Source organism: Pseudopodoces humilis, chromosome 10 (assembly GCF_049639895.1).
Source record: "Pseudopodoces humilis isolate 2021_Gansu_Grassland_sample_001 chromosome 10, ASM4963989v1, whole genome shotgun sequence".
Classification (NCBI taxonomy): Eukaryota; Metazoa; Chordata; class Aves; order Passeriformes; family Paridae; genus Pseudopodoces; species Pseudopodoces humilis.
The window spans coordinates 9,172,580-9,189,871 of NC_142209.1; the positions used below are offsets into that span (position 1 = coordinate 9,172,580).

Genomic DNA, 17,292 nt, shown 5'->3' on the forward strand with positions numbered 1-17,292 from the left:
TTTTAAGGAAATGCTATGTGGGTTTTTGAGAACATACACAAGATGGATCTGTGTGTGCTCCATCCAGTCAGACATCACCACTGTTGGGCATCTGGCCTGTAGCTGTTTTATGTCCAGCTCCTGTGAGCTCTTAGTACTATTACATTTTTTCCCTCTGATTCTCAGTCTCAAATAATTATTTTCGTATGATCTACATTTCCACTGGAGAACACTTGTAAAGCCATGACCTATCATGAAACTGTTGATTAGACCATTGCTTACATAAAACCATGAGAAGTTCCTTTGTTAGGCATATAGTTCTTTTTGTATAGTTTTATATTTTTCTTTAGGAAGTTCATTATCTATGTTACAATCCATTCAAATCTCCTCCATCTTATCATTTCTCATGTGATACTGAGGTGCTTCAACATCACCTGGGTTTATTTAGTGAGGAATATGACCAAATACATTTCTTTTGCTGTGGGCAATTGGTGATCTTCTATAAGAACCATTGAGTGACCCCTAAGTACTTTTGCCTGCTTTTTGATTTTTTGCAACATTTATTTTGAATTATATGTGTAGAGAAGTTCATTTTTGCACACAATTAACATGATTTTGTTTTCTAACTAAGCATACCATACACCATAAATAATTTATTTGTATAAATAAAATAAATTTAAATAAAATAATTTATTTGTATAACATTTTGGTATCAAAAGATATAACCCTATATGATCATGGAAGGGATAAATATGGGGAAAAAAAAAGTGTGATGTAAAAACAAGCAGACCACAGGGAAAGGAATGTGTTGACCTAAATTGGCAGGCATTTGTTTGTTTATTCATTTAGCAAGGTTTAGAGAGGGGGTTTAAAAAAAAGAAACATGTGTGTTGCAAGAGGTTTAGGGGAAGTGACTGCTGAAATCGGAGTATAAATGTTTTGCAAGGTCAGTCCATGGACCAGTTAAGTGAAAAAGGAGTGGAAATAACAAAAGTAATAAAAAAAAGTAGGCTGCAATACTGGATGTGTTTGCTGAGTTTTTGAATCTCTAGAATGTTATTCCTGGGCTACACAGCTCTGCTCTTGTGTTGGATGCATTGTGCTGCAGAAAGAGGTAAGCTTTAACTCCTATCTTACTGTGTCTGTGAAGATGGTAACTAAAGCAATATGTAAAGGCATTGAATATTTTTCATGATCTGACAATAACTGATGTTTCTTCTGGCAGCATTTAGCACTGTTAGTACTTAGCATCCTGCCATAGGATTACTTTCACCTATTTATTTGGATAACTGCTGCTTTGGATAACTGTTATTAATCTGTTGCCCAACTTTTTAAATGGTTGATATCACTATAAATTTGAGCCAGACAACTAATTTTCTATTAATTATGTTTTCTAATTATTCTAATATTGAAAACCAGGAAACAACTTGTAGACTAAAATAGAAATGCACATTTATGGAATATTTTGTGTCTGTCTGGAATAACCTGTGAGGTGATCTGAGGAAGATGAATGATTACTACATTGACTGAAAAGCTTCTGATACATCTTTTGACTGACTGGTTTTAGTCTAGGAAATGAGATAAATATATACAGTAAATATATGTAAATATATTTAATCTTTAAAGAGGTAGCTAGCATTCTATGTATCTTCAGAAACTTCTGATGTTCTGTTTCTCTGTTCAATGTATTTTTTTTTGTTTGTGTTTATACTATTTAGTGTATCCTTGTTTATACTATTCAGTGTATCCTTAGATATTTAATTTGTTTGCATTATGTTTGAGTTTCTTTGCATAGAGTGCTGTGTGGTTTTGAGCTAGTATGTCTTCGATTGGTTCAGGTTGGTTTTAATTTTTGTTGAAAGTTATGAAGTTAATCAAAAAGATCCAATGGATTTTACTTTGAAAACTGAAAAATTAGGAAATTAAAGGAATGTCCTATCTTAAATATAAATAAATGTTGCCTCAAAACAACTAATAGTCTCATTGTTTGCAACAAGTGCAGAAAAGTCCTGGAATTTGAAACGAAAGTTTGCCTGAATTTGCACTTTGTTTTCATAATGGTTTCTTTAGGTCAGAGAGATTGGAAAGAATTGTGAATGTAGCAAAAATTTGATTTATTTGGGACAACTATTACCATGAGTCATGCAGGATTCTTGTTTAAGCTTTATGCTGAAAGCCTGTGAGACTTGTTCTCAGAGCTGGGTTTTGCATGAGGACTGAAAGTCACTACTGCCTGGATTTGTAATTGCTTGTACTTTGTAGAAGCTGCTACCAGCATATGGTTGGCAAAAAAGCAGCTTGAGCTATTTCTACCTGGGGTCAAGTCACATATAAATACTAAATGAGTAATTCCAGCTCTCCTGGTCTGTCAGTAAGGAATTTGAAGGTATCCATTCAGTGCATGCTTTTTAATATAGAAATAAAACCCTCCAGTATTGGTGATTATATTAGGTGGGTGCATGATGGAATTATTATAGTTTTGAATACAACCTGCCAGCAGATTTCTTCACCTTAAGCCACTGAGAAACTGCATACACACACACACACACACATATATATATGCATACTCTGACACTTGATGGAAATACCTAGTTTAACAGCAGGGCAGGAGAGGGGAAGAATTAAGATCCAGCACATCTTCATAATGGCGAAGAGATTAAGGATTTTAATGTAAACAAGGAAGAGTTAAGAGGCTGCATTCTGCATAACAGACAATAAAAATATGATACAATTCAGAGGGAGGAATAGAGAAGAAGCTCTCCCTGTACTCAATAACCTATTTTTTAAGTTACAGATTTCAGTGTGTGCTCTCAGCTTGCAAAATGAAAGTGCTAATTCAAATAAGGTCTAATTAAAAATATGTAGAATTAGACACATTCTTTTTCTCACCATTACAAAGAACTTTTTGGGTAAACTAACCATTTTTAAACACATTTGAAAGAACCAGCTAAAGGATTCCTGTTCATTTTGCTTATTCCTACATTTTGCAAAAAATATTGTTAGAATTTGAATCTGTCTTTTCTTGTTAAACAAAGTCTCTCCCGCTTTTTTAAAGTAGCTTAGTACCCTCTAGTGCACAGAAACAATAATTTTTATTCAGATGTAATCATTCATGAGAGAGAGAATACTTATCAAAGTAATTGGAAAAAAGGTTAATCTGTGGGCACACTCTTTCTTTAGCACATCAGCAGTATTGTCAAAGCCTGTCTAATTCTTCTGCTACTTAAAAGAGCCAAACTAAAGTTATTAGAGCTCACAAGTAACACTATTTTCTTTATCTTTTCAAAATGCCATACAGAACACTTAAAATTATACTGTTTTTTCCTTGCAACAATTTTTTTTTTTCCTATTTTTAAAACAATGTTATAAAATTATGCCTCTAATTTGGTTGGTATTCCCCAGACTGAAATACGAGTGAGTTCTCAAGGATTTATCTTTGTAAACTCAAGTAAAACTCACTTTCCACACTTTGGGTTTTCGAACAAAAAGTGAGCAGATAAAATACACCTTCTTCCACATCAGCTACTTAATGTGTGGTGTGATCTCTGCAGTACAGTTCAGTGAGCTTTAACTCCACATCCGTCACATGAGGAAAGAGCCCAAAGACTTGTCCCATAGTCCTATTTCCAGGCAGCACCTGGACAACCCATAGGAAGGTTTCAATGAGAATACTGCTGCTTTCTCAAATGATGGCTTTACTGCTAAATTCAGGGAGAGGACATCTGTGCCAGGTCTCTGCTGAGCAATGAATCTACTCACCAAGGGATTTCCTTCCCTGGTGGACATTTCTTTTCCCATTTACTTTCTATACAGAGATTTTATTCCTTTTCCAAGACTTTATTTCTCAGGGCTTGTTTTATTTATTCCTGATGAATGCTCACCTTTCATGTTCAGATGAAAACCAGAGATCATTGCATATAATTAGCCAGGCTGTTCAGATTCTCTTACTCTGAGTGAAGCTTCAGTTTCCAAAATGTGTACATTTCAGTCACTCAAGGACCGGAAATTAGTCACTGAAATTAGGGCAGTTATTTCTTGACCAAATAATTTAGTCTTTCATTAAAGGTTTCCCAACATTTGCTTCTTTCCCCTTTAGTCTAACTTTTTTCATTCTCAAACTGTTGAGGAACTTCTTAATTAATTCAGGTTCATTTGTTGTAGATTGTATGGACTTGGCTGTATGTTTTCATGTGCACATGAAAGAATGCCCAGAAGAGAGCTTTTGGGCAAGGACTGTATAATATTGAGCTAATAAGAAATACCAGACACCACCATCCACTCCCCAAACTGAGTCAAAATTCTTGAAAGCTAAAGGCAGAGTGAATACTCAGAATTAATTATACTTTGTAATAAGGAACTTGTGAGTAAGGAACAAGAGGAAATAAGTTTTTGAATATCAGGTGATCTGATCCTGGAGAGAAAGTTTAGGCAATGTAAAGATGAGAGGTTTGGCAGAACTTAATCAAATGATATGTGAAATAATGTCAGTAAAGGTAGTGGTGACTAGAGAAGGAAATAGTTTGAAAGGAAACTCCAGAGTGCACAGAGTTGTTCTCTGTGGCAGTGGAAGGACAGGCCTGGAGCAGCTTCTGCAAATGGAAGGGTAGGAGGTGTCTGTGGTAGGAACCAAGGCAATGATCTCCTCTCTGGCTTTGTAACTACAGTCTGTTTCATGAGCCATCACTGTCCTGGGTGTTTCCCTGGTACCTGGCTATTCCTATATCCTTCTAAATGTCTATTCACATTCCTACAAAATGTGGATCCTTGTCAGTTTCCTATTTTATGCTGATTCAGTAGAAAACAAGCTGGTTTGATCACAAATGGCCCCAGGATTTCTTTCTATATTTCCTATTGCAAGATTGTTTTGGTATTTGTAGCATGTATTTCAGTCACCAATGTTTTTATTTAAAATTTTTAGCTTGTGAAGACCCTCCTCCTAGGAGGGTAAAAGAAGTGCCTACTAAAAGATGGGACAAGCCTCCCTATCCACATGGGACTCAAGCAACATACACTTGTCGGCCTGGATATGTAAAAATTGGAAGAGTTGCATTTCAGTGCATTGATGGAGCATGGAAGCAGCTGGCCCCAGTGACAGAATGCAGAAGTAAGTATTTATGCAAAATATCTGCAGACATTTGTTCTGGCAGACCATATTCCTTGCCAGGGATGTCTATGTGAAATTGTACCTTTGCTTGTAAATTACTCATTTCTGCACTCTTTAAAATATCACCCTAAAAAGGATGTGTGCATAAAGGAACTTAAGTTCCTTTTCTTCAGATCAAAGGATTTAATTTTTTTTCTTTACAAGAAGACCTTATTCTAGGACAGCCTTATTAACCCAATTTATATTATTAAAATCAATTATTAAGTTCCTAGAAGCTTGCTTTCAAAATTTTTTAGTCTAAGCAGGATTAAGCACAAACCTAGCTTCTGAATATGAGTCAAGAGGCAGTTTATTCAACTAGTTCTATGAAAGATATAATTTCTTGCAAGTGGGAAATTATTTTTCCCTGCCTTTTCTTTTAAGCTGTAATTCACAATTAGGATGAGAGCTGCTGTTTATTATCTCTAGCATACTGTGCTGAGAGTTTTCAAGTATCTCACACCCTCATACAGAATTCATTACTGAAGAAATTGAAATTTGTTATCATTAGTCAGTAGATACTTCTTTTCTGTAATTAATGAGCTTTAAGCACAAAGGAATTTTAGAAGCAAGGAGTTATGCTTGTGTATCTAACATACAAAATTGTTACTAGTACAATACAAATATTTGATTGAGAATATATATAAGTCCGGGGTGCTGTTCAGAGATTAATACACACTGTGAGTAAGAATTAATAAATTACTAATAGATTTTTTTTTTTTACATTTTCTGTTTTGTCTCTGTCTCAGTGTTTAGATTTCATCGTGTAACTAGTCAGTGAATACAGGCCTATACAAAATTTGGCATGGTTTGTAGCATGTTTTAGCAAATACTGCCACCAAGTGAGCAGCTGCTGCCACCGGCAAGGAACGGATGGGGAGAGAGGAGAGGGTGGAGCTTGTGCTCCACCACAAGCTGGGGATACACGGTCCTTTGGCAGGAAAGAAGACAGAAGCAGCTATCAGGAGTTTCCATTTCCTCCTAATCTCACTGGAGCAGGTTTAGGGCCTACTCAAACACATCTTTTTTGGTAAAAACAGATGATGTTGATAGGCTCCAAGAATTAAATTTCCATTCTTGACAAGAATGAGGAAAGATTTCTGCTGAGGATGGCCAATAGGTTTCATCTGTGCAGTTCATTTTGCAGTCCTCTGCAAATCTCTTGTGAGATCAGATGAGTATGAGTGAGGGGAAAGGTGGTGTGTTCATCTTTGCCACTCTTTTGGGAATCCAAAACAAAGAGTTAGGGCCAGGCCATAAGGAAAGTCCTGTGGGGAGCTTTGAGCAGCAGGCACTAACGTCTGAAATAACTCCTGTGGCTTTAGATCACCCCACTTCACTCAGCATAATTGCCAGCAGATTGAGGAAATTTCATTTTTAATCATGGATGGATTCTCTAGTGGAGCCTTTGGACCAGATTATGTCACAAATGACATGAAAATTGCCATAAATTTGTCATAAAACTGAATATGAGTTCAGCCTTTTTAAAGGAATCAAACATGCTAATTTGTTTTGAGGGGCTTGTTGTAGGTAGATTGATTCTGTTTGTTTTTTGTTTTTTTTTTAAATAAGTATATTCCAGTGTGTTATCATTGAAAATAAGGATAAAAAGGAGAGGTTAATCAAACTTATGCTGAACATTTCTGAATTTTTGAAAGCCCCCAAAGACCCACACTCACTATTAATCACTGGAAAAATGCTGTTTTTTTTCATTTTTACCTTCCAATGTATGGTATAAGTAAGGCTTTTTCCTTTTATTTTTTCAACCAGATAAACCCTGTGGACATCCTGGAGACACTGAGTTTGGTTTCTTTGAACTTACCAGTGGAAGTGAATTTGTGTTTGGTGCCAGAGTTGAGTACAGATGTAACGATGGGTAATACTCATTTAATTCAATATATGGGAATTAACATAAGGTGTTAATTATACTGTCAGTTATAGATTTGTTCTCTGTAACACAGCTTACTAATATTTAATGCTTGCTTATGTGTTGTAAAAATGTTTGAAGGAAGACATTTCTGACAGACTTGCTAACATGTCTTCACTGAATGCTTGAAAGAAATTCTCTATCCATCTTCTCCAGTGAAAATGGCAGCAAGTCAAATACATGGTATTTTGCCTGTGTCTGGATATTTTCCTCCTGAAAAGCAAATCAGCTTTGAGTACAGTGCTTTAGCCATGCCTTTGAAGTTGTTACGTTACTGGAATCTAGCCTGAGTTCCACAAAGAGAGCTCTAAAATCAATATTCTCCTTAATCCCTTCAGTTGCCCCCTGTCATTTCAGAGTAGCTGTCCTTCCTCTGAATGCATTTGTTATGTAGCCAAAGCTTGCTGTCTCTGTAATGAAGAAGCCTTCATCCTTATTCCTTCCTACTCTCCAATTTGATTTTCTGTTTTCTCATATGCAAATAAAAGAAAGCAAATAGGGAAAATGCAGGTAAAAAACTACTCAGTGCTGTCACATTTTGGTTATTCTATGCTGGAACACCTGAAGCCATCTCCCTTTGCTCCATAAACAGCAGCACTGTTGTTCTGTCACATAATGAAACTGTATTTCAGCATTTTTTACTTTTTATTTGGTAAGATACCAGATGCTCAGCCAAAGGAATTACCGTGAGTGTCGGGCAGATGGATGGAGCAATGACATCCCTCACTGTGAAGGTAAATGGATTTTGACATTTAATTCTCTATCGAATTATCTTTTTCTCTGTCTGATACTATCTAAAATAGTCTGTGATTGCTTTAAAAATATTCATTCACCTACGCTTAAATTCAAGTTAGGCAACAGTGAAGCTCTTAAAGTGACTGCTCAGCTCTTTTGGTCCAATAAGCTTTGGTTAAAAACCCTTCATGAAGTGGAATCCTGTGACTTCCAGACTGGCTTAAAGCTCTGCCTCACCTAAAAGCCCTGACAGAGTAGCTGCCTACAAAACATGGTTGCAAATGACATTTGGGATGATGAGTTTTAAATTAGTGTGAAGGCATGTGTGTTTTTAGTTACTTTCCTCCTCCATCCTTGTGAACATCCTAAGCATTAAGATTTTATTAAGGTCTCCCTATTAGCATACTATGGAAGGCATTCAGTAAGCAAGAGTGAGAGCAAGTGGGACACAGATATCAAGACTTAATAGACTAGATGTCTCAGGGGATAGTCTTAGAAACCTTTTCACCAGTTTCGAACCTGAGTGATCATGAAAATAAGGTTCCTGTTCTTCACAAAGATAATTTTTAACTGCTTTATTTTAATATGTGTGGACAGCAGTGACATTTTTATTTGGGTTAAGCATCTGATGTCAGGAAAGGGTCTCTAAGAACAAGTGAAAGTAGACATCTTGACTAGAGCTTGTTGTTGTTGGTTTGATATTTTCTTGGATTTAGATACTTTGCATTTAGTTTACTGGACTTTGAGGGCCCTCACACTTAAGTATTGAGGTCTTTCTACACCATATGGATCAAGGGTTTCCAACATTTTTTGTCACGTCTCACCAACATGCTTCAGTTTCAAAGTCCTCCTAAGTTATTTCTTACATGGTTGAGTTTTCACTGAAATGCGATTGCCTGTGAAAGAAAGAATTTGTATAATGTCCTAAATGTGAAGAACCCAGGAGACAGAGTATGAGCTCATGGAAAAGGCAGATGACTTCTAAGGTGGTAAATGTCAGAGAGAAGTAGCTTTGGTAGACAAAACAGAAGCCACTTTTGTACCTGCTCAGTGATATCCATATGAGGATCTAAGATTGAGCTTTGATTGTCCCTTCCCCCCTTAACAGGCATATCTGATGACATAAGTTTTTGGGGCTTTTTTTCTGCAGATACAAAATTGAGGGCACAAGAGCTCTAATTAATATCTGCCACGGTGTTTGTTTATTTTAGTAATATAATTGCTCTGATATTCTTAATTACAATTTTAGTTAATAACTGAACTGTTGTAGGTGGTGTGTAATGCAGCGCTATTACAGATGTCTGTCCATAACAAACTTAGTTTGGCACAACTCTTAACAAAGTCAACTGATTTTGGCAAATTTTAATGCAGTCAGTCAAGTCTTAGCTAACCATCCATAGAATGCAGAATCCCAGGGTAATTTAGATTGGCTGAGGTCATCTAATTCAGTGGATGCTCTGTCTTTAGCCATCAAGGGCAGAGAAGGAGATTATGAGAGAGGGACTAAAAGTTTCTAAAAGCTATGTCACTGTCTTTTTGCTTAGGGCTTTGTATTATACTTGCTGAAAATGGTATCTGAATACATAGCTAGAGTGTATATTTTTTAAATGTGTAAGGAAATTACAGTGAGTTTTCTGTATCTTAACTATTTTGTGTGCCAGCTTATTTTACAGGCTAGACCTCAAAATTAGTTTTTTTTCCTTTTCTTGTTTTGTTTTTCCAGTGATAAAGTGTTTACCTGTACAAGAACCTGAAAATGGAAGGATAATTATGACTGGTGCATTTGAGCTAGGCCAAGAATATTCCTTTGGCCAGGTTGTAAACTTTGAATGTAATGCAAAACACAAGCTTGTTGGAGCTGAAGAAATCGTTTGCTCTGCTAATGGAAAATGGAGTAATGATGTGCCTCAGTGCAAAGGTAAAAAGGACACTGTTTTCTGTGTGTCATTAAGAAGCTTTCTTCTCACAGACTCTAAATCATATGGTTACCATATGGGAAGCCACAAAGTTTTCACTTTATTTCACAGCAATTAAGCGTAGTTTGTCTGTAAACAATCTCCACTACATATATGAAAAAGTAGGATAAGAGAAATATATTAGTATTGGATACTAATATAATGATAATTGACCATCTGTTTGTTCCACATTTTTCCTACAAGCTGTATGTTTTGCCAGGCTGCAGTCAAATTCTTTGATATGTCTGCATAATTCAGTGTTGATTTAACCAAGATAATCAGAAAGGACTTTGAATCTGTGTGAACTAAGTTTAGCAAACAATTAGGATTTAGTAAACAAGTAGGATTTTAATTCTTAGGATATACAGAACACAAAAAAAATTTGTTGGACTTTTCTTTCCTCACACTAATGTGCTTGGAAAAGTTAGAAGGTTTGTGTTTAGTTTTTACAGAAGCCCAGAATCAATGAGGTGATGTAGGACTTCTGAAGGCTCCTCAAAGCAATTAGCTAGGGCAAGGTGCTCAAGAATGTGTTCAGTCAGCTTTTGATATCTCCAAGGATGGACATCCACAGCTTCTCTGGGCAACCCACTGCAGTGGTTGAACGCTCTTTAGTAAAAACTTAGAAGTGGCATTTCCTGTATTTCAATTCATGCCCATTGCTTCTCAATGTGTGGCTGGTGGCAGATGAGAAAGGTCCAGTTCCATCCTCTTCTGCCTGCCCCACTGGAGCCAGAAATTTACACGTGTAAAAAAGACTGTCCCTCCTCCCTCAAGCCTCCTTTACTCCAGACTCTCTTAAACCTCTTTCTATCTGTCAGTTTTTTTCAATTCCTTAATTATCTTCCTGTCCCTTACTGGATCTGCTCCAGTATGTCTCTATCTTTCCTTTACTGGGAGTTCTGACTGGAGAGATGTAGAGGGGGCAGGATCACCTCTTTTGGTCTGCTGGCAGCATTTTTCCCAGTGGAGCCCAGGCTGTTTGCTGCAAAGGCTTATTGCTGGCCCCTGTCCAACTGGACCATCAGTACCATTAACTCTTTTTCTGCAAAACTGCTTTGCAGCCAGTCAATCCCATGCTGCCCTGCCTGCAGCTGGTACTGGTGGATGGGATTATTCCTCCCAGTTTCTGAAAAAAGAATGGATGGGATTGGTTGTCAGGGCATGAGACTAAATCCCAGGAAGATTATGGTAGCAAGCACCTAAATATTCAGAACATCAAGTTTCTTAGATTATTGCTATGTGATTTGATAATGAAGTATGTGTTTAGAAGAGCAGAATACACACGTCAGGATGGCAGATACATTTATGGTTTGTTCACAATTCCAGTGCTGCATTTAGCTGCTTTGAAACCCACATTTATTATATTTTGTACAGTATGAAGTGGAATTAAACATTTATGCTTGTAACATTTGCAGAATATAGTGGATTTCATTAAACAATGACAGTTCCCATGAGCTCTATTTCATTCTAAACACAAAGTAAATTCAATAAAAGAATCCAAGAGAGCACTTTTGTATCCTGTTCTGTGACCTAGGAAACAAAACATTGAATATCTTCTGGAAACTGCAAGATCTTGGTGGATTTACTTGGTTTGGCAAGGAACTGGGAACACTGATGTTCTTTTATAGATATTAAGCATTCTAGTGTCCATTTTTCAGATAGTTTAATTCTTTTCTCATTTTGATGTCATGATTTAACTCATAACCTACTGGCTCTGAGAGCACATTGTTTGTTGGAAATTACAAAGAAATTATCTGAGAAATAGAAAATCCTAAATTTCAGCTGGCCTAGTGTCTTATTTTGGAATGTCTTCTGCCTTATCTCTTGATTTCAAACCCATTAAAGTCCAAAGCAAAGCCCTGAAATCTGTCTCATGAACCAATTTGCAATTGAAGCTGTGCTACACCATATTTTCCACCTGTAACCCAGAATCAAGTAAGTGTTCAGATAAGTTCCAAAGAGCTTCCAAATGAGAAAGTTTTTGTGAATTCAAATTAAACTACACCCCCCAAGAAAACCAACTAAACAAAAACCCAAAACCTAAATTTTAAAACCAACCTCCTAAATTTTATTGTCATATAAATTTATTCTTAGCAAATAAAAATTAAAATACCTGGATTTTTTTGTGTTTCAATTTCAGAAATTAACTGTGATGTGCCAGAAATTCCGCATGGATATGTCCGTTCTTCAAAGAAGTCTTACAAGGAAAATGAACTAATGCAGTTTTTCTGTGAAGAAGGATACAAATATGGTAACAGAGCAGATGCACTGTGCACTGAATCGGGATGGAATCCACCTCCCTATTGCACTGGTCAGTCTTGCTTAAAGCAGTTTTGCACTGTAATTTGGTTTGGAAGTAATTTTTGAGATTTATAAATTCATTCATAACAAAATAAATCCATCCACATCCAATATCCATGAAGACCAGAAGTATTGAGTGCTGAGGGGACCAAAGAACTGGGTAAGAGTTTTCCATGAAGAGCAGAAGCAAAACCAGAATCTTGTTGTGAATCTCTACAAATTAATATATTTACAATGCTGAAGCTCCCTATTGTTTTTTAACTCACAAATGCCCTCTGAGCAGTTCATGTAACAAATTCCTGAGGCTGTTCCTCAGCCCTCTGGGTCATGGATTTTAATTTAGTTTCATTAAATTACAGTACTAAGAGGCTGTATTTACATCTCCAAATATGCATGTCATATCCCAATTGAGAGAGTTTAATGAAATTTTGGGGAATTTATCAGTGCCTTGAATTTTCTCCAAGAAATTGCCAAAATCTTGAAACTGGAAAAAAAATGTTGACAACAGGGCAACATTGTAGGATTATGCACCACCCACCTTCCTGGGACCTCTTCCAGAAAGAGAAGATTCCTTTAGAAATTAAGACTTGTTGTCAGTTTTGGGGCCCACTCAGACCTTTCTGATTCAAAGTTAGTAATGATACTAATTAATATGCATTGCCTACAGTTTAAAAACATACTGCTTTTGAGGAGTGCCAAACAAGACATTCTTCTAGACACTGGTATGCTGGGCTCTCATACTTGAGGTGTACTCAGACAGTGTTTCTACTAAGTAAATAAGGGCCTACTGGGCTTATCACTAGACCTAGAGGATTCAACAGGGCATGCATGAAAACCAATTCACCCACCCTCACTCCACAGAAGCACCAACCTGTAGTTACCTTACAGTCATCCCCTCCCAGTCAGGGTGTTGGTGGTATTTTCTGAACTGGAAGAAGACACAGAAAAGCCCCAAAAGACAGGCTCTGGTTTATAAATATGTTTGCCTCACTTCTCTGGGCATAAAGATATCTTGAGATTTTTAGAATGAGATTCTTGACCTTTTTCAGTTGTTGAAATACTTCCATTGTCAGTGAAGGACACTAATCTTAATCACACAACCTTTAATTGATCCATTCCTAGTTAAGTAAAATTATTTCTGCATTTAGGACCTGCCAGTGAAACTGCCATCTTTTGGGACAGGGTCCGTAAATGAGCCCAGGAAAACTCAGCTGCAGAATGATCTACAGGAAAAAATTAGTCAGGTTCAGTTTGATGGATTCTTATTCTTTCTCCAACTATTCTCTTTGCAATTAAGTTTTAACCTTCTAATTAGCATAACATCAGTTAGAACTGTCACTCTTCTCTTACAGAATCATGCATTTCTAAGCATAAAGAAGAAATGTAACCTTTTCTTTTCAATTTTGTGCAGTTATGGCCAATATACTATGAAAACAAGAACTTACACAATAAATTTAAACATATTCTCTTTTTTTTTTCCTGTTTTTATTTAGAAATTGTATGCTCTCCTCCAGTAATTTCCTTTGGGAACTTTAGACCTCAAAAAGACAAGTACACACTGGGTAATACAATTACAGTAGAGTGTGATGCTGGGTATCATTTTAAAGTGACGACTGGCAGAACCACAGCTGAATGCACCAAGAATGGCTGGGTGCCTGATCCAGCTTGTGTCCGTAAGTGGCTCTCATGAATGAAGTTACACTGTAGAATTGTTAAAAGTATCTCAGAGAAAAGAAGTTAAGAGCTGAACTTGAGGAGCATCAGATATGACAGTTTCTTGTTTTTTTCTTTGTACTGTAAATCTTAATTTGATAGTTTAAAAAATCACCTATAAAAACAATGGTATAACCCAGATTTACGTTGTGTTTATTAATACACGTATTACCTCTTACTGTATTTGCAAGTATGTTAAAATGTGCTATAGTCAGCTCACTGTCAGGAAGATTTTTGCTCCACCTGAGGAATAGCAACCCATTCAGGATTAGAGGACATGGGAAGTTTAAAGTAGCCAAACCACAGGTAATGATTGCAAGATATCTTTCCTAGTAGTATCTCAGCTCTAGATTTTTACTTGGCATTGTAATTTGATGTTATGGATGATTACAAGATTTTATCTATTTTGTAACCTGTCAGATGACAAAGCAAGGTATTCTTGATGGTTGATGACTTCTTTCTTGGGTTAAACTTCCCATAACTGCAATGATGGTTTTGCCCAGTATAAAAAATAAATATATATAAATTAGCAGGTAATTTCGTAATTTAGTACTTTGATTTTTGGTCACTGAAAATCAAATTTAAAATGTTAGAGAAACCCTGATTAAATCAGTCTTGTAAAGGAACCTTTGGATAAGATGATTTGAGCTATTTCTGAAATATGCTCTTTTAACATCTGAGTTAATATTTTCTCTGTATCAGTTGGGTTCTAAAATTCAGGTGTCATTCTGAGCCCACTTCACTCATTATCACTTCACCGGTTTATCCAGTGGGTGATCTGCTCTGCCCTGGCATGTTGGCTCTGGGTCAGAACATCTTGGGAGGAACCTGGGTAAATTTGAATGGAAGCTTCTGAGAATCTCCTCCTTCTATCCTGGACTTCTTCCTGGAAATGGTCAGTTCTTTTGTGAAGCCAAGCAAAGAATATTTAAATGCTGCAGCTTTAAAATAAAAATGAGAAGAGTCAGGAAGAGCTTTTGGTGCAGGATCCCAAAAGTTATAAATGGAGGTGGCAGGAGTCATCCCAATTTTAAGAATTCACAGTTCACTTTCTATATCTGAGTCAGATGACTGGGCTCCCTTTATGGGCAGAACAGTAATCAAGTAAGTAATCAAGACCCTCTACAGTGTCATCTCACTGTACAATGTATACTAACCTTTGGTCTCACAAATCACCCTCAGGAGTCTGCTGAGAATGCTGGCTGGATTTATGTTGGTTGCAAATGGAATTGAGGGGAAGCAACACAGCTGTAGGTACTGACAAAGACCCCAGGAGCAGAGCACGATTGTTCCTGCACTCCTTAGGATCTGCCAGGGTGTGCAGTCCTGGTTCTGTCCATTTCTGAAAACACACAGATGAAGCTGAATCTGAATTAATTATTTCCTGAGATTTTATCATGCATGTGTTGATATTGTTGCTGTTATATTCTGTTTCTAGGGAAACCATGTGACTACCCACCTATAGAAAATGGCAGGTTAAGTGATTCATATGAGTACCACAGACGCTATTACTTTCCAAAAAGATTTGGACAGACTGTAGATTACTACTGCCTCGATGGCTATTCAACCCCCACTGGAACTGTCTGGGTTCGAATTACCTGTTCTGAAAGGGGCTGGTTTCCAGAGCCAAAATGCCTGAGTAAGTACATTTCCACTATATACTCAATTCTGGTTTAATTACCAAAGGTCTGTGCAGCAGAACTTGTTCTGATGGAACACAAGACAAAACACTTTCTGAAAGTCAAACTGCTTTATTAGTTGACCTCTGGGACTGCACCCAGACCATCTTCCTATCTGCGGAGCACAAATCATCAGCTGGGGACACTCTGAAATTATGCTTTTGGATTTTGAAGATTGTTTACTCCTGAAAATATTAATTAGAGTAAGAAATATATAATAAACCTTCCTCTTCTCTGGATTCTGGGTAACATGCAAGCACATGCTTTCATCTGCTCTACAGCCGCACACACAGAGTTTTGAATAATTTCTATTCTATGTAAGTATATTCTCCTTTCTGTTGCTTGGAGCACGATGAGGCCTTTTCTCACACATCTTCAGTCATAGCAAAGTTCCTACTTACTGATGGGGCACAAAAGTAGATTACAAATGGTTGTTCTTTCCTTATTGCCACTCAGTGGAGTGGTGCTCAGTGCAGGAAATGAGTGGAGTCCTGCCTGGAGGAAAAAAGCAGGTACTCAGATAACACAATATAACATTCCTTCAGCCATCTGCCTTACATCTAGGCTTCAGGAGAGAGAAGGCCTTAGAGCCAGCGTCCTAAGCTGTTGCTAAAATCTCTAGAGATGGTTTGAGAGGCTGCTACACTTCCACAGAGATGATAAAATCTCCTGGAGGCAAATGCTGGAGTTTACTCTGGGCATACATCAACATTTTAGAGACATACCAGACCTGATGTGAGAAGCACTGAAGCAAGCCAAGTTTGCTTGTGAACAATAGGTAAGAGATTTTTGGTTACTAGGCCACCTCATATCACTGTATGTAGTAACTTCCACTTCTGACCCTGTGGTCCATTAATCACAAGGCACTGAAACAATACATGCTTTCATCCTGATTTGCACACAAGTGTCTTTTTGCCATACAAGGCTACAGAAAGGTGCTTGGAGGCCTGTTTGTTGGAAATGCTTCTTAAGGATTAATTGCCTTCAGTTTTTGGTGTAGAAATTTCCTTGGTTAAATGTACTTTCCCTCCTTCTTTAGAAAAATGTTCCATCAGAGGGCTGGAAAATGGTTATTTCCCACACCACGGCTGGGACGATTTTTACAAGGAAGGTGAAAGAGTCAGATATGGCTGCTACAGTGACTACCAAGCTCAGCATGAAGAAGTCACATGCACAAGGAATGGCTGGGCACCTCCTCCGAGATGTATCCGTAAAAGTGAGTGTGCTTGTGTTTTGGTGAGATTTCTATCTAAAACTATTTGTTGTAGCATTAATTTCTGAAAATGAAGACTCTCCTTCACAGAATAATTCAGCAGTAAAGAATTTAACATACTACAAAGGTTTTCTCTCAGAATATAAGACTGAAACATCCAACCAAGACTTCCATCCATTTAAATAACATATTAAGCATTATGTATTAACAATGTATGAAATTAAAAATGTATTCAATTGAACATGTGTTAAACAATTTTTTAAATCCTACTGCTGCTTCTGTTTTCATCCTTCTGCTGTGATTTTTATGCATGTCTTTTAGCAGTGCTTTACTTGGAAGAAATCTTGTCTCTCTCTCTCTCTCAGAAAAATGCCAGGGTATCATTTTTGAGAATGGCTATTTGAACTCGGGGAGAACAACGTTCCGTTTAAAAGATAAGATCTCATATAAATGTCACGCTGGCTTTGTGACTCCAGAAGGAGAAGAAATAGGACACATACAGTGCCAAGACAGTGGCTGGACTCCACCTCCAAAGTGCATCAGTGAGTAGCTAAAGGCTTAAGAGCTCCCTGTCATTGTCGCCAGCGTATCCTATGGGCATGGTGTTCCAGGTATGGCATGGCCCCAGAGATTTGTCACCTTGA

General features: G+C 37.2%; 1 protein-coding gene across 1 annotated transcript in view; it reads left to right on the top strand.

Annotated features, from left to right (window-relative positions):
- The first annotated feature begins 935 nt into the window (after window positions 1–935).
- LOC102104268 (complement factor H) overlaps window positions 936–17,292 on the top strand; it is a 29,848-nt gene continuing 13,491 nt past the window's right edge. Inside the window, exons 1-10 of the mRNA XM_014250774.2 lie at window positions 936–1,093; window positions 4,898–5,083; window positions 6,893–6,998; window positions 7,707–7,783; window positions 9,508–9,702; window positions 11,883–12,053; window positions 13,537–13,716; window positions 15,195–15,395; window positions 16,475–16,651; window positions 17,014–17,190. Of these exons, the coding sequence (XP_014106249.1) occupies window positions 1,033–1,093; window positions 4,898–5,083; window positions 6,893–6,998; window positions 7,707–7,783; window positions 9,508–9,702; window positions 11,883–12,053; window positions 13,537–13,716; window positions 15,195–15,395; window positions 16,475–16,651; window positions 17,014–17,190 (1,531 nt within the window). The 5' untranslated portion in view covers window positions 936–1,032. The remainder of the gene's footprint in view (window positions 1,094–4,897; window positions 5,084–6,892; window positions 6,999–7,706; window positions 7,784–9,507; window positions 9,703–11,882; window positions 12,054–13,536; window positions 13,717–15,194; window positions 15,396–16,474; window positions 16,652–17,013; window positions 17,191–17,292) is intronic.